The following is a 17,938-nucleotide window of genomic DNA, read 5'->3' as shown; positions in this document are numbered from 1 at the left end:
ACCACGTGCAGGGACGACCTTGAAACTTGGAACAGCACGGCACGAGGTCCCTGTCGGTTCGCCAGATTGCTGAGCCATTGTGAGCATGTGCTGTGATCATGCTACGCTGCTACCCCCGTTACCGTGCCCCGATTGGCTGGCTCGACTCGCAGATAATATGCGTGAGAGTCATGGAGTGCATCATACATACTACATCCCTAGTACTAACATCTCATTCCCCAACGAATTGCCATGACATTTGCATATTTTATAGTTAATATCAGCATTATTTACTAACTTGTACCACCTGTTGCATACACGATAAAATAAAATAGCGTGGGTATAGTATGCTCACTTGATAAATGAAGTCAATAATTAAACCCCAAGATTTCATTAATAATTTACTTTGAATAAATTGCTTTTTCAAATTACGTTATATTAAAAATCAATATAGCAGATAGCAGATCTACAACAGATTGATGGTAAGAAAAGCAGCTGTATTATTAGCAATGATGGCAAGGGATAGATGAGAAAGAATAGGTAAAATTAGCGATATGAAGTCTTTCTCTAGAAGTTAACTTTCCTTTTTTTCGTGTTATTTATTGATTCTGTCAGAACCGTCTCGTTCCTCAGCTTCCAGTGCATTAGAGCTTGTAAATTCTCTAAACCGTTTAATATTTCATACACATTCTACTTATTAAGTTATACATAATTAAGTTTTATTTTTTTTATACACAAACTAGAGCCTATTCAACAACATCATTGAAACTGCAAACACTCTTTACAGAAAATAATTTGGAGGACTAATGATGTAAACAATTACAAAAATCAGTCGCTGGTTGAATTGTAAATCTTCTTATATTCTACTATATGTATATTTACATAAATACTGTGTACAGTGACACCTGTTTACTTACTCGTGAAGGATAACTAGCATTTTATCACTATTCATTTATTATTAACTTGACTGTTTTAGTCAACTTCTCTGAGCGCTTCGCGAAATCAAATTATACACACTGATCCACCTAATGCAATAACTTAACAATTATTCGTAAATTATTCCCTGCAATATATATCGTATCAATAATTTACGAGGAATTTTAGGTCATTGAGTCGAGCGATTCACTCTGTATATAAATAACAACTCACTGTATTAAAGCTGACCTCTAATTGATTTGCGTTCGTCTTGTCGTTACATGGAAAACTATAAATGCTTCCGTTTCTTTTTTTTTTGAACGATTTACATCTACAGTTCGTTTGGTTTCGTGATTACTCTGCAACGTTGTTTTACATTAACATATCTCGTGTGTGTCTCTCTACTCTACATGTATTCTGAAAGTATGCAGTAGCGAAGGTACATACATCGATTCACGGTGAATGTTCAATTAAATCGCACTCGGTAAATTTCGGATCTTGAGAACGGTTTAGCGACTATGTGAAATGTTTTCGATGGTTGTACTCGGTTTCGTGTAAAGCGTTCCGTACAACCAAAAAAAAACGACATTGTGGTTCAATCCGTAAACGATCATGTTTCTCGCATTAAAAAGAAAATTATGTACAAGACATACAATGGCCAATTATACGAATTCGCCGTTAGAATGGAAGATATTTAATATCGTCATAGTTTTAGAACAATTTATAACAAAAATTCGTTCATCTTTTTTTGTTTTTAATAGATCAATAAATTCTAACGATATTCATCATCGTTAAAGTTGCGCCGCATAAATTGATTAAAGAATTAAGAAAGCTTGGACAATTTTGGGTCCCAATTGATTTCGCTCGGTACATTTCATGCACGAGATTATCTTCTTTACTTTCCTTACGAAAATTCGCTTTCCGCTATTATGCCCCGGATGCACACCGAACATCATAAAATCTTAACGACGTTAAACAATTGCAACTTTGCATACCATTATGCGCCTTAGATCTATTATATACAATGATATCATTCAGACAGAATAAGTTTTAATAGTATTCATTTGAATAACAATAAATTAAATATACTCTTCTCGCCGTGTTTGCCGAAAATGTTCAATAGCAACAATGGTAATGGAGTCAGAAAAATGTATACATTGTACATTATCTCGAAACTCTAAACTTAATATACCTGTGGCATATGCACTATCCATCTTGTTGTCTAGCGATACACTATATCAGATGGATGCAAGTAATACCTAACTAGCTATTGGAAAATCGTCTTACCGGCTGGTAGGGATAAAACGCTTTCATTTTTTAAGTGCTACACGCGACGAGCTACTTTGATTTCCGAAAGAAAAAAAATAAGAGAACCAAAACACGGTTGCAGACGTTCCCATCGATCTCGAAGTATCCTATCTTCTCCGTTACATTTTTATCTTTCTCGATCGTGTTACGACTCGCATCGTTTACTCGTTACATCGAACTTTAGGTATTAGGTATTGTTATTTTTTGTATAGCGATCATCTTATATCACACGGCGGTGAACGATCTCTAATATAGTCTTGTGTAACTCTTACCTAGCGACATTTACAAAATTTCAATGAGGTTCGTTATTTCACTGGGAAATAAACGATAAAATAAAAATTTCGTCTCCCCTTGTCACGCACACGCGTACGTGTTAAGTAACTAACAATGTCCATGAAAATTTGGCGTCACGTGGCTATTTTTACTGGGACACGAGGTCTACGTAATTCGCTGGATACAAACCCACTCGGCCGTCTTTTCTTCCTTTACACCAGCCCTGTTCGTCCTCGTCTTCTAATTTCTCGAATACATCACCTGGACCATAACAAAATATCTCGATTAATTTTTTTCAATACACTAAATATTATTTTTATTTTTAAATAATTCGCGAATCAGCTGAAACGCTCAAAAATTCCAGAAAATCAAGGAAAAGTCGTTCCTTTGATTATTCCTATCATAGTTCAATTGGAATCAGTTAATTATACGATTTTCAGTAATAACGCCGAATACCTTGTTTAAAGCTAAGCTCGTCCGCTTCTGCGCCTTCATAGTCGTACAACGCGCGCACAGGAACACCCGGTTCTCCGTTGTCTACCAATGGTTCACCAACATCTTCGTCCCATTCTTCCTCTTCGAACGGGTTCGTTTCTTGTTTAGCGTTAGTGCCGTTTCTGAAAGAACAGATTTACAGTTAAATCGGCTTCGTGATTAAAAGGTTCATTCGCAAGTTCGCGATACTCACGTTATGGTAGAAGTTCTGTTCACGGTGTTGCCATCGTTATACTTTTCCGTAGAGTTTTTGTCGGAACTAATCGTCTCGGTTTTGCTGTCCCCGTGGCTTCCATCTGTCGATATCACTCGGGAAGCGGGCTTCGACTTCGATTTGTTATTAAACGGGGGGAACTCCTACATAGGATCGAAACAGAACGATTAGCCGCGCGAATCAACGGTGCGATTAAACACGCTTCTTTCGCGTGTACAGGTCCGAGTATTCTTTTTTTTTTTTTCGACAGCGATGGCATACACTCTTTTGCGTGTCAGTGGTATCTCGATGTTCGTGCATGCGACCAATGGGTTGCGGGGCGTGACACGTGCGAATTTTGATTTACGATTGCAGTCCGATGGATGAACAAAGCGGATGCGAGTGATTTCTTATGGCTCGTGAAACTTCCGAACTGCGTTCGCCTGTTATTTTCAAGCCTGACAAAATAATTATATTACATTTATATGACACGTTTCACGCAGTATTGAGACTCCTACGACGAGTCACATTAACCCCTTAGGCTGGATTTTGGGTAAATAAAGTTTTTCATAACTAAATTACCATTTTTTCTTCATATATATTTTTTCCGTATATATAGTATTAATTACATACATTCTTTTCTTACTGTATTGTACATACAGATTCTCACTTTAATCGTTTACTTTAATAATTAATAAAACAATTGAATAAAGCACGAAACATTCACGAAAGCCACTATAGTGGCGCGACGTGCCTAAGAGGTCAAAATAAAAATGAATGAAGTATGTACACTGAAGTGAAATGGTGCCTGGTGTTATTGAATCGTTCCCTAAATTTTTCGTTATGCGATCGCGATATCATGCGGTAGAAGTCGCTATATTATCTTGGATATTACAATGAATGCACATTGCACTATAATATGACTTCATCGTGAATGAATTGTGCGAATGAATGCTGGTTGCAAAGCACGTTTGCATCGTATTTTTACGTCGGTAAAATACAACGGTGTGTGACGATGACACGTGTCTGTTGGTAGCTACAAATCTTTGCAACAAATGCCAAATATTTATTGAAAATTTATATACGTGAACTACTGAAAAAATTGAATCTCTACCAGAATATCGTCGGTGCAAATAAGACTCGAAAATGGCTTCCACTGTTGATTAACAGTCCTCAAAGGTTAGATCGGTATTTATTACGTCAACTATAGCATTCCTGCGTGAACTATAGCATTTTAATTGCCGACTAACCCATAAGCAATATTTCTCCGCGGCAATCTGTAGAAGCCATCTTGAAAAGAGATTCGCCGCGCGCCTTCTCGGCAAGTTCGTTTACTTTCCGGAAGTGTGTCGTCCCGTTCGAAATAGAAGCCGGTTCCCGAAAGGGTTGAACGCTCGGACGCAAAAGATTGCAACGACGGATAAATTTGCCAGGCCGACGTTTAATTCTAAAACATGCTCGATATACATATAATCGTGGCATAGATTCGAGAGATGCAAGAGAGACCAAGCACATAGCGGGTTACGGTTAATTCAGTTAAGTTAGCGAGCCAGAAGCTGAAAAAGGAAACCCATCCGCAGTGACCTCGCCGTAACTGTCTGCCGTTACGGCACCGTTTCGTAGCTGTTCGACGTGTAAAAAAGCCGGCCGATAATCGGTATACAATGTATGCGCCTAAAGGATATTGTCTCCTTAAAAACTTACGAGGAGAGAGAGAGAGAGGTGGGAGAGGACTAGCCTACGAATAAGAGAAAGAGGGAAAGATAGGGATGGAAAGACAGAGGGAGAGAGAAATAGGGATGGAAAGAGCGGGAGGGGGGGTGCAGGTACCCTATCGCGAAAAATGTCGGTGTAAACAGAACAAAAACTTTACATGCAGGTCCTCGCCGACCGAGCGTTGGTTGATCAGCGTGATGGAGCCGGCCGGAAGCGCCTCCTTCGACTTCGTGCCCTTGGTGATGTCACGGAACTCCTCTGTGTAGTCCTGCATAATAGCAACGCCCAAAAAAAAAACAATCACATGCACGCATTCCAGAAAAAATTGTCTCGGAATACTATTTCGAGCTCTCTTGTCTTTCTTGTAAACGATGAATAGAATCGAAATAAGTATACGTGGACGGATTTAACGAAGGTAGGACACCAGAAATTATTCCACCGAACGTATTTAACCCTTGGTAATGTGATTTCAGACTTGGCGCGAGACGAGGACGTCACTTCGAAATGCGATGAACAGACGGAAGATGGATCCGCGATTCGAGAAAGGTGTTTTCAATGGTTTTGCCAATTAGAAAATAGGTAGAAAGACGCGAATATTGATTTTTAAGCGAATATTTTTAGTGTGATAATTTGAGATACGGACCGTAAATGAGGAAATACTGAATAATCGAAAGTAATTGAGAACTGTTTTCCATGCGAGAAAATTCGCACAATCGTCTTAAATCTCTCTTTAAGTTTATTTTAGTTTAAATAATTTCCAATCGAACCACTAGCAGCAGAATAAATTAAACTAATCACGGTGCACCCTCTATATAAAAATATCGTAAGGGTTAAAAACGCTGGTCGAAGAGAATTTTGATTCCGTTCCAAAAACAAACTACGTCAACTGTTCGCATATTCAATGTACTCTATTGAACGTTTATCTTTGTTAAATAATACGTTTGAACTATTACGGCGCAGCTTCAACTAAAAAACGGCTTATATCGAGACATACGATAGAATCGCTAATGGATAAAATTAATGCAGTTATAAAAGGGACAGAGAACGAGAATATAATATATCAATGCACTCTACGACTAGATTGTCTAACATTGTATTTCCAACCATGAGCAGAGGGGCTTACATGCGATAAAAAGAGTCGCCGTAAAACGCGCAACGATTTCTCGATCTTACCTCGAACTGCGGCCAATTCATCGCCATGTTGACGCCGTGGTTGTTCGACCACCATTTCAGATCCTTTTCGTGGTCCGCGTTGTTAATCGTGTGATAGAATTCTTCGTATATCTGAGGAAGTCTGTAACCAATAAAATATTTATCTTCTAAACTGAACTTCAATGTTGGACGCGTCAATTCTCAGTGAAAGAATGCATCGTGCATCATTGAGTCTCTGTCGACGTACTGCATTCTCGCGCGCGCGTTTGCGTTCTACTTTGTAAGAATTCTATCCGTGTGCACCGACGCGCATATTAATTACGGTAAGCATCCGACGAGCAAATAGATTAGGTCAATATGGGATGACTATCAAGAGTCCCAGTGTATTTACTGACAATCCGTCGACAGCTGATTCGCCGCTCGAGGATTGAGTTTAGAAAGATTAAGGGCTTCTTGATCCCAACGATATTAAAACCACGATGCTCTAGTATGTTTTCGTAGAATCGTTGCTTTCAGTAAAACTGTTTTCTACATTCCCGGAAGAAAATGTAACCAAATTACTATTATTGTCACAGGCGCAGCTCTGGCGACGTTTAAAGTCTACGAGATTCTATATTCTCGGAATCGTTGTTATATTATATATTATAGTTATATTGCAGGACGAATTGAGCGCGTCGATTACGATTAATAAAATCGTTGCACGCTTACATCGGATCTTCGGATATATTTAGGCATTTGTGAAGGTCGAACAGGACCTCCTTGAAGAATTGCAGCCGCTGCGCCTCCATCGCCTGACACTTGTCGAACACCTCGGTCATGTCCTCCATGTACTTAGGGTTGTTCAGGTTGATCTCCTGGAGCGTCGCCTCGTACTTCTCTTTCGCCTTCTGCACCTCCTCTTTCGTTTTCTGCACCCTGTCCTGCATTTTCTTCACCTGCCGATTAAATAGATGGACCGCGATCAATAACCGGGAATCCGCGGGACCTCCGTGGGAGTGTCATCGAAGGTAAGGATCTTGTGGCATTGGTTCGTTCAGCGAACTTGAATTTCAGATAACCAGAGCTCCATTGAGTGTTGTGTGCTCTACCTACATGTACCTACGGCGACCCGCGAAAGGGTTCGTACACCTTTTAGAACGCTGTAACTTCTTTTGGATTTTGGAATTTGGACTGAATTGAGATTTTGTTTTATAGGCGATTATTAAAAAGATTTTTTAATTCACACGCATTTTATTAACAGAAATGTATATTTTAAAATTTCCGCTAAAGGCTTGAATAAAAAAGGGATATTTTAAACAATTTTATGTCATTCCAAGTAATAGTAGAAAAATTGCGAAAAAGCATTTTAGCGATTTATCCTTCCGTCATTTAAAAAAAGAATTAAAGTTATTTAATACAGTTTTGATAAAATTATGGCGCTTTAAAAGGTGTCGGAACACTCTTGCGCGTCACTGATATAAGTAGAATGTATAACGACGATATCCATTTATACATAAGGTTTTTCTACAGCTTGAGCACACCTACAGTTTCTGTGAAGCACGAGCTCGCTCGTGAGAGCTACATGTAAGCCCACATAAGCGAGCTCGTCGATAGCAAAGACTATGTATCCGATAGATCAGCAAGGATCGCACGTCTACGACAAGCGCGCTGTCGACTCCGCGACGATCTCGTCACCGTACCGTTCATGACAATCCCAATTCTTTACCCTCAAGCTTACCTAGCGTACAACTGTGGCGGCAAAGAATACCTTTCGAAACAGAAAGCGTGATTTTTCAGGATGAGTAAAACGGCACCGAAGGTGTTAACGAACGTGAACAGACGCGAGAAAAGAAGTTTTGCGGAAAAGTAAATTATCGTTTCGAAAGTGAATATACATACTCGCCGGTGGAGAAAGTATTTGTCAATTAAATCGAACGAAAATTCACGGTTGCGTTTGCGAGTGCGGTGAAAAGTGCGTTCACACGCCGGTTTGCGTGCAGGTAAAAATTTACAGGCTTGAGACGGTTCCTGGATAAAGTGGTTGGCACGTGGGCAGACAAGTTGACCTATGCATCGTTGAAAATGCATCGCGATGAAGCGAAATTGTTATTCCATCTCGAGTTTGCTTGTTACGATTGCACGATTCACCGTCTGTCCACCGGTTAGGAGATAGCATAATCGATTTAGTGCAAAGCTTCGAATACGAAGGAATGGAAATTGGACTTCGTTTGCTTGCGAACTAGCGTTAACTAAGTTAACGAGTAGTTCTGTTTGCAAAAGACAATTAAGCGGCGCGATGAATCTGACAAAGTGACTACGGCTACTCGTGCAGGTAAAGCGTGCGTTAATCAGTTGGTTGTTTTTTACTTTACGTACAGGGTACGAGCAATCATCGAGCACTGGGAATATTAGAGAAAAATTGGATTTATCGACACGAGCGATTTGCTGGATTATCGGTAAAAGATTTTTAGGCGGTTCGATTAGCTTTTCTTTCGGAGTTCGATGGTTGCGCGAACGGTTTTCTTAGCGAAGAGATTAGGTTTGCTTACCAATAGAGCTTTCTGTAACGAGAAATTAAGAAAAGACGGTTAATCGATAAGCATGCCGCATGCAGTTTTCGTTATACATACAAGCTGAACGTCTCCTATTTTAGTGTTCCTAAGGCATTTTCGTATTCTGAGCCTCCATGCATCACATCCACACACAGTCATCTAAAAACGTTGGTATAGCCATTTTTCAGAAGATCGCCTCTCCTACGGCGATTTAATTTCCACGGTGCAAAACACGTGCGACAACTATATTTCTTTCAAGTTCGCCGTGTGACTCAAATGTGCGTCAACCCTTTCCGACGCGGAAACGATCATGGGACGAAATGTGCAACGACGATTTGGCGGAGCGCGCTGGTACAGTTAACGACTCGACTGCGAATCTTTACGCGAGATTGAAGTCTCCGTTCTCCGAAAAATGCTTCTTTCGATAATTTGTGTAAACCGGAAGTCGTTTCAATAAAATTTGATTCTCGCCGAGGGGAATTTGAAACGAGGGACATTTGGTCGAATGATCGTCGCATTGGTAAGAGGCTACGAGTAAAATATAAGGTTTTCAATTAAATAAACAGAAATTCGTTAATACCTCGTACGCAGCCCGTTTTATTCCATTTCAAAATCGACCCACCCTTAATGGAAAACCCTATATTAACGAAACTGTTGAACTCCGTGCAAACTGTACAAAGATAGAATGAAAACTGGCGAGAACGGTTTTGGCGTTTGTCTTTCGACAAACATTGAAGGAAACTGTTAAACAAGTTCGTGGCCGCATGCAGAAATAAATGTTCATCGAGACTGGTCGGGGAGACTTAGAGAACGGTTCGTGAGACGGGCGACTCGATATACCGACAAATATCGGAGGGAATAGGACAACACGGCATGCAGACGTTCGTTACGATAACACAGGAGATTTGTTAACATACGTTTTCAGAGCCTCGGGCCATCTGCAAATAACACTTGCTAAAGAACAACTGTATCTCTCTGCTCGTCTCGCCGAGCCGCGAATACGTGATTCGAGATTAGATGCACACCATCGCACGTACCGTACACACGCGTGCGTGCACGTGTGTGTGTGTGCATGTGAACATATGGTAACCGGGGTTTGCGCTTCGTTTACGTGTGTTTGCGTGCGCGAGTTGCAATCATGGCGATGCTTCGAAAAGGATTTTCACGAAATCCTCGATAATTGCAATTCTGTTATTTAGTAATATAGATTGTTATATAGCAATATAGATTGTTATGTAGTAATATAGATTGTTATATAGCAATATAGATTGTTATGTAGTAATATAGATTGTTATATAGGAATATACAAGATTGTTATATAGATACAATATTGTTAATTAATGTAGGAAAATTTTGCAGGTGGGTTAAACTGGCGTTAGGTTTTAGCTTAGCATAATGATGTAGAACGCACGATATTTATTTCCTAGTTTCGCCTGTTGCCGAGAAGGACTTTGCATAAATAAACTGCCCAGATAACGGATACACGAATATTTATAGTTTTTTTTTACCAGGAACTGCAAAGGAATGAGCTCGAACTGTTGCGCAACTTTGAATAACCGTCTGAAACATTTCTTTTCGACTCTGAATATAATTTATAATCTTGCTTATTAATTTCGAGTTTGTTCACCTTGCACGGCTGTATTATAATGATAAAAGAACTCCCTGGCAATAAATCGTGGCAATTCCAGGTAGCAACATTTCGAGTCAATGTGTACAGCACACTAAACAGGAATCCTTCCCGAAGCAGCACCGAAGCGACACCGATGGCGACACACAGCGGGTCGAAACACGATTTTAACAAATATAAAATTACACTCGTCATATGCAGTTTGTTATGTTGCTATTATCGTGGTTTTGTAAAAGGAAAGGGAAAATTGTTGCGTTTACATTTTTAATAATAAGAAAAATTGTTTGGTTATTCTTTTAGCTTTTAATTTCGCAAAATTTATTCGATATGCGAAGGTATTTAAGATCTTGAGCGAATTATAAATTAAGTAATTGATATTAAGATCGAAAAGTTGTAGTTATATTTGTTAGAATCGCGATTAGGACCACCGCGCGACGTTCGCGACGACGTTCCGCGACTCGCAATCAGATACGCAACGTAAAGATTGCGGCAATCGCCGATAACGTATTACCGGGCGACGCGCGATTACGCCACCGTTTATTACAATAATATATAATCCCGGGCGCGGAAGGTTGCAATCGTTGGTTTACCTGATCCGGCGAAAGCGAGCTGTCCGCGGAGGCGTTTCTCTCCATGTTCGCGGCGGTCCGCTCGGTTTTACAGCTGTTGTGGTATTCCGACTTCGCCTTCTCGACCTTCTGCAAAAGCTTCACCCAAGGCTTCTGCGCCTTCTTGAACGCGTCCTCCATCTCCTTGCGCTCCTTCAGGGTTATCATCGACTGAAACCGAATCGCAATATACGAGATTAGGGCACCGGCGAAACCTCTACAGAAAAGCAACCCTTATAAAGCTGAATCGCGCAGACTTCGCGAGTCGTGGAAAAATCTATTGACACAGCAATTTGTTATAAAGCAGAACCTCGATTAACCGAATTGGATCTTTTTCTCAATCTTTATTATTTCAATTTCTGATTGTTCGAAGTTAATAATGATGGAATTGTAGAAGGACCTCGATCAAGGCTCGATCATCTTATCCTATTATATTAATAATTTATCGAGAATAAAAAGAGATTAAATTTCGAATTCTACGCCAAAGATCTTTGCGTCTTCTCAACAATTTTATAATTGAAAATTAGCAGCGCAAAATATTTGAAAATTAGCAGCTGGAAGAGAGAGAGAGACGAAAGCAGGAAGTTTGGAACAAGTATCTCGTGTATTTTATTTAAAAAAAAGAAAGAGATTGTATTTTCGTCGCGGCGATCGTATCAGGAAGATATTACGGAAGCGCGCGGCGTTACCTTATGGTAATTGTCCTTCTGCCACGTTTTCACTTGCTGGATGATGTCGTTGCAGAGGCTCTCCTTGACCCTGAGATGAAGATCGCATAACCTGTCGGACTCGACCAGAACGCCTTTCCACGCCGCCTCGGTGGTGCCATATTCCGGGCCTTTCTCGATCTTATCGTTCCAATTCTTCGACCAATTCTTCAGGGCCTTCGCGTAGCTCTTCTCGATCTCCGCCCTCTCCTGCACCAGCGCTATCAAGCTGTCGCATAGCTTGTGACCGTCCTCGATCCTTTTCGTCGTCCGTTTGTAGTTGCCCGGCTCCCAGAAGGAGTCCGAGGTCGCTATCAGCATGTTATCGTCGCTGTGATGTGACATCCTAGCCTAAATCGAGAAATTCCTTTCACCTGCGAACAGAAAGTTTCCGCGGAACACCGTCAACACATCAGACGTCCCGTGTAGCATTTCTCACCGCCCCGACAATCGTTTGCCACGGCGACCCGACTAATTACTCTCTCGTCCGACCGGGCACGGGAAATTCCGCGAAAACGGTTCGAAGCGGGATTCGTCGTAATTCGCTCTTCATTTGCGAGGATTCTCGAGCTTTATTATAAAGGGAACGTCGCGATTCGTTTAATCCTCTCGGTACGAGTGACGGATATGTCCGGCGACTATGTGATCACCGGTATAAATGATAAAATTTTATATAAGTATCTTTTAATATTAAAAGATACTTTAAATATTAAAAGTATCAATTTAGTATAATATTGTAAAAGTATAATATCAAAAGTATTTTAACAATAAAGATATCATTTAATATTAAAAGATACTTATAATGTTAAATTATAAAGTTTAAAGTAAGTGATGAAACTTATAAAAAATATCGATATTTAAACTGTTTACATATAAGGATTATAAATAGTCTGCGGATCTGGAATAAAAAATTCTTTCTTTCTCCCTTTATAAATTTTTCTTGAAAATAGTACCTTACAATGTTAAATTTCTATAATCGTCCCACTGTTTCAAATTCGATTTATTAATTCCTCCACTAAACACAGACTGTAATCAAATCAGGTTACTCGGTAATAGTCGAGAGAAATTGATCTGGATCATTGGTAATGCTAAACGGTGCAAGTACAACTTTCGACTCGATTAAAAGCAAATAATCGCGCGCGTAACCCGCCCGATCGTTATTCATCTCTAAACAGATCTCGATTTAGAAAGGAAAGCCAAAATACCGGCTGAAAGCCGAGACCGCGCGGCTATTAATTTAGCAGCAGCGCGTGGACGAGTCGTAAAATTGAAAATAAATATCTAACGACAAGGGGGAGCCATAGAGTCCCTTCTTGTGCCGGGCACATTGTTCGCGGAGACCCGGCGCGCAGAGGCACAAATCCTCGGACTTGCTCGCGGCTCACGACACCGCGCGAGCGAATGAAGAAAAACGAGCGTCCGCCGCGAAAAAGGAGGCAAAAGAGCGAAGAAGGAGAAGACGAAGGAGGAGCGGAGAAACGCGGAGAGGCCTTCGGCCTTTAATGCTGAACGGAGAAGGTCGGATCAAGGCTCCGTTGTAGTCCGATTTTCGGCGTCGCGCAACCGGCATTGGCATCCGTTCCGAACAGGTGAAATGGTTTCCTGTTTCGCCTTTCACGCTCGCAGGTACCTTGCTGCCGGCACGCCTACGCGAAAAGGCGTGCGCGCAGAAACGCGCGGGTAAACGTAGAGAAACGGTGGAGGAGACAGAAAGGCAGGCAGAAACGTATGCGGTTGGGAGAGGCGGTGCACCTTCGCGTAGGATCCTTTCAGTGCTCGCAGGAGACCACGGAGGAATGAGTATGGTCATTCCGAACCGTGGAATGCTGCTCTACCAGCTGGATAAGTTCTGTGTGCCGGTGATCTCGTAGGCGCCACGACCAGTGCTGATTAGTTGATTCCCAGCGTTATTACTACTGGACGATGTTACATTTCCATCTAGTGTACAACGATTCCAGTGGTCGTTGCACCTTTCGCAACGCGGAACGCTGCTCAGATATTCGGACGTTGCTCTACTGTTCCGACTTCTTCGAATTGGCTTTTAAATCAGGGATATTACGCGGAAGACGACGAATCTCTGCAGTGCCGTTGATCCGTGAATTTTTATTGGCTTTTAAGTCTGTTCTCTCCTTTTTAAATATTATAACTACCTTAAATGTGACTGATTAATATTGTTTTGTAGCAATGACGAGACCGAATCGATTTTTATCATACGATTTTTATTCGAGTATACGTTTGATTAAAGAAGTTTATATATTTTGGTTGGTATGGCAATTCTGGTGTTAAACATTTACAGATAGGACAATTCTGGCAAGATTTCAGACATCTTGTTAGTTGGAACGAGCTTGATCATCGAGATAAAAAATTTCCTCTACGAAATAAATTAAACAAAAATTATAGGTAGGAGATAAATGTAATATTTAATAAAATTATTGGTGTATTATTTGTTGTATTATTACGATCAAGATGCTTGCAAAAAGGACGATAACGTCTGTGGATTTTCGTGAGGTTTCTTCGTCGGCGTTCAGACCCGAATCGGTGTCGCGATTTTCCATGGGGAGGTCCGTGCACGCGCGACGTTCATTCACTATAGCCGGAGGTCTATAAATACGGGAAATATAAAAATAACACGGTTGCACAACCCCGTCGCGGCAGACGCTTTATTTTTACGCGAAAGTTTACGGTTGCTCGTCACCGGGCGGCGACACACCTTTTGTCGCTTTCTCGTGGGAAACGTAAGCCGGTCACGTTTGCCCGCGTGCGCCTCGCCGCTTATCAACATCTTTTCTCGTAATCGACCAGCGCCGTCCCGCTGATACTTTATCGCAAAATGGAATCGCGAGGTCGACGATATTCGTGATGATTTCAATACCTTTTTTTTTATAGATTATCGATCGGAGTGTTTACGTTAGAGGTTTTTATTTGTTGTTCGCAAATAAAAAAAAAAAAATGAAAGAGTAAACAAGATCCGCGAAAGAATTGTTTGCTGTGCCGACAATGTTTCGTCACATTGTAGATCGAATGTACAAGGTGTTCCGTATAACACCTGAAAGAAAGTTATTAATTCGGGAAATAATTCGGAATGCGTCGAGGAATAAAATGTTTATACAAAAGTAGAATAAAAAGGGTGTCTTCCGTAGTATCACCATATTTTTTTTATTCATATAATGATGGATATCTCGAGGTTAACATAATCTTTTTAAATGCCCTAATGAGTAACGTGTATTGAACGAAACACCCTGTATAGGATACGCTGTGTAAAATTGATTCACCGATCACCTGTTCGCCAATCGCGTTTCTTTTCTTGGTAGTTGGCTCGTATTAAAAGGGAAAGTAAATCCAGTCGCGTAAAAGGGAAATTGATCTTTTAATTTCAGAATGCTCTCTACGAAAGGCAAGAAAATTGCCGGGTCCGTAGCAATCGTTGCAAATGGTGCTTGCTTCCTGCACAGATATCGAGAAATTATGGCCGATTGAATATTCTCACGTACCAGTTATTGACGAGAATGTTTCTTCGCGAAGCTGTACAGGAAATCTTATCCTTTTTTCTCCGATGGCCAATCACCGACTTGTTTTTTCTTTGCTGATTATAATTCGAATAGTTCGCGTTTCTTGCATTCCGAACACGTCGGCGTTCTAATTCAATGCCGAGATATGCTTGAATGACGAAGTCCGAAGAAAAAGGCATTTGAAGTTTCATTTTTACAGGAATAATATGGTTTTTTTTAAATAAGAAATATTATTTTTATTAGATTTCGTAGTAATGTGTGTGTGGAAGAAAGTAAAATGAATATATTAAGTTGGAAACTATGAAACGGGCGCTGTAGCTGTATACAGACTAGAGACAAACGCCCGTTTCATAGTTTCCAACCGAATATTTGGTATATAATATTTGGAAACTATGAAACGGGCGCTGCAGCTGGGTATAGACTAGGCAAAATAGCCCGTTTCATAGTTTCCATCCTAATAATAAAAAGAAAATCTGTATGAATATAGATATTTTAATATTTCAATATTTCTTCAACCGATTAATGATCATACCTTATACATGTAAAGATATCTCAGTATCGTATTATCCAGATAATACTATTTGCTACGAAATAGTAAGATATCTTCAAATCACTTTAATCTCTCAGTATTGATTTAGAACAGCAACATGTCACCTATTTGCCTCGACGTGTTCGATCGACTCGCGAAATTCTAATTATCACATTACTTTATTCAGTAAAACTACCAAGGATGGCCCGCAATTATTTACACTGTTTTCCTCTCGGCGAAACACAACTGACAAGCGACGAACAATGGTCGGGCAACGAGAAGGCTGAGAACGCGAATTTGAATCCGAATAATGTCAGCGTCATTGCAGAGCGCGGCGCAAAGGAGAAAAGAACGCAAACTACTTAAAGAGGTTGTTAGCCAAGAACACGAATGATTTCTCGAGATCAGAAGTCTCGAAACGGGAACTCGTGACGCGCAGATACAACATGGAACAATACTGAGAATACGACAGAGCGAAGGAAATGGATGGCCTTAAAAGCGACCTCGCCGTCGCGTCGCCGAGGAAGAAGTAAGGACCTTTGCGTGGATCGAATTCCTTTTCTATCGAGCACGCGTCGTGTGCTCGTCCTCCTGGGACCGGCAGGAAGTCACCTTTCGCCTGATTCGCCCAACCTGATCGTCGCGATCGGGATCGGGAACCGAGACGGAAATTCGACGCGCGAGAAACCCCAATTTCGACACTTCTCCTTGTCAACCCTTCCCTTCTTTCGATTCTGTACATCACTGGCAATTAAAATTACCTTTCGCCATTTACAGAATTTTTATCCCACTGTCTATTTGTCAATACAACACTCGCATTTTATTAATATCATTTTTCAAACAGCGACAGTTCGTGAAATTTCGTAAAATTCGAGCTCCTTTAAAAAAAGTGACAAATTCAGAATCAGCTTAAAAATAATAAATAAAGTCACCAGTGACAAGGTAGCAATAAATAACAAGAATTATATTTATCAACGAGATAAAAACCTTTATTACAGCGAGAGAGGGTGGGGGAGAGATTAATGGCATAGTAGCAGTCACGCAAAATATAAATTGCGAAGAAAAAGAAGAAATAAAGCGAAACGCGAACTTAAAGCGGTCGCGTAGTAATTTAATATATCTATGAATTGCGGTGGAGAGGCCAGCTGAAATTCGATTCGAGAATCGTGTAATAATTCTCGGAATTTGCGTACGAATATTGTAATACGAGATAATTTTGTAATTCCGTGCGCAACGAGACGTTTTCTCGGTGTTCCGTGGACGGAGCGCGGTAGAATCGTACGGGACACCATGTATAGCGCACGACATTCTTAACTGGTTCTTCGGAGTAGCTCTCTAGGGTACGAGAGTCTTCAAAGAACCTCGGCTACACGATTGTGTAGGACGAGAGAAACGAGGCTCTTTCTGTAGCAACACGTAGGGTAATTCACGTTTTTAATAGCCGCTCGGTTCAATAGATTCGTAAACTGCACGGGGGGAGAAGAACACGTGGTATTTACGTGCACGCGTCTTTCAAGGGATCGTCTACACCCGGGGACGATGTCTCTGAACGAACAACTTCCAGGTCAACAGACTGGTCAAACATCGCGGAAAGGGATATCGCGATTATGCCACAACACAGTCCGGATGTCTATAAATATATCCGACGCAGTTTTCGTCAATTTGTCGTCTCCCGATTCGATCAACAACCAGGACGAACTTAACAAAATTATTTCAAACTCAATAGAAAAGAATTCAAGTTCAATCGCCTCGTTTTATTATTTTTATTTTTCTCGTGAACTGGTCGCTTTTATGCCACGATAGCCTAATAATTTTTTACGTAGAATGCAATTGTTAATTGCACATGCGCCGATCCACTCACAAAAGACCCGAGAGCCTACACGCGTAGCGTTCTTCGAATTTATTTTTCTCCTTTTTTGTGAACGCATTTATAACAGAATTATAAGCTGAAACAATTGCATAGACCACCCTGTACAATCGGCGATAAGTAAACATTGTTCCGAGTAATTATCTTGCGATTCAATTCGACTGCTCCAAGATTGCTCGTCGTAGTTCAGAGTACGAGTGCGCCGATCTATTAAATCGCATGTAAAACTTTCGGATAGGAGTATAGGCATCGGACGCGGTGTGCATACGCGATTAAGCAGGCAAAAGCACTAACGACGTTACCTATAATTTCATAGTTTACAATACCGCGCGTGCATCCGACAGTGAAATATCGCAGCGACGCGATCTGTCGGCGACGCAAGGCTAAAATTATCATTACGCATCCTTAATGTATGCGCCGCGGTACCCTCTATAATAGCATGCACCGGCTATATCGGTTTATGAATAAAGAGAGGGGAAAAACGAATCTTTTCTCGGTTGACGAAACAATTAAAAACTCATTCTCCGCG

General features: G+C 40.8%; 1 protein-coding gene across 7 annotated transcripts in view; it reads right to left on the bottom strand.

The window, feature by feature from the left end:
* Nucleotides 1–818: 818 nt before the first annotated feature.
* Nucleotides 819–17,938, bottom strand: part of Synd (protein kinase C and casein kinase substrate in neurons protein Synd) — a 48,770-nt gene continuing 31,650 nt past the window's right edge. For 3 of the 7 annotated variants that reach the window (XM_078180128.1, XM_078180129.1, XM_078180130.1), the window contains exons 2-12: nucleotides 11,487–11,878; nucleotides 10,780–10,968; nucleotides 9,480–9,500; nucleotides 8,641–8,721; nucleotides 8,560–8,571; nucleotides 6,740–6,966; nucleotides 6,053–6,173; nucleotides 5,037–5,147; nucleotides 3,164–3,327; nucleotides 2,932–3,092; nucleotides 819–2,736 (exon numbers count right to left, since the gene is read on the bottom strand). In XM_078180128.1, coding sequence (XP_078036254.1) covers nucleotides 2,624–2,736; nucleotides 2,932–3,092; nucleotides 3,164–3,327; nucleotides 5,037–5,147; nucleotides 6,053–6,173; nucleotides 6,740–6,966; nucleotides 8,560–8,571; nucleotides 8,641–8,721; nucleotides 9,480–9,500; nucleotides 10,780–10,968; nucleotides 11,487–11,849 — 1,563 coding nt within the window. In that variant the 5' untranslated portion in view covers nucleotides 11,850–11,878 and the 3' untranslated portion in view covers nucleotides 819–2,623. The remainder of the gene's footprint in view (nucleotides 2,737–2,931; nucleotides 3,093–3,163; nucleotides 3,328–5,036; nucleotides 5,148–6,052; nucleotides 6,174–6,739; nucleotides 6,967–8,559; nucleotides 8,572–8,640; nucleotides 8,722–9,479; nucleotides 9,501–10,779; nucleotides 10,969–11,486; nucleotides 11,879–17,938) is intronic. The other 4 variants (XM_078180131.1, XM_078180132.1, XM_078180133.1 and 1 more) reach the window with 4 other exon arrangements.

This window comes from Augochlora pura, chromosome 5 (genome assembly GCF_028453695.1).
Source record: "Augochlora pura isolate Apur16 chromosome 5, APUR_v2.2.1, whole genome shotgun sequence".
Lineage (NCBI taxonomy): Eukaryota > Metazoa > Arthropoda > Insecta > Hymenoptera > Halictidae > Augochlora > Augochlora pura.
The sequence above is the reverse complement of the archived record's forward strand: the minus strand, read 5'-3'. Positions and strand labels throughout refer to the sequence as shown.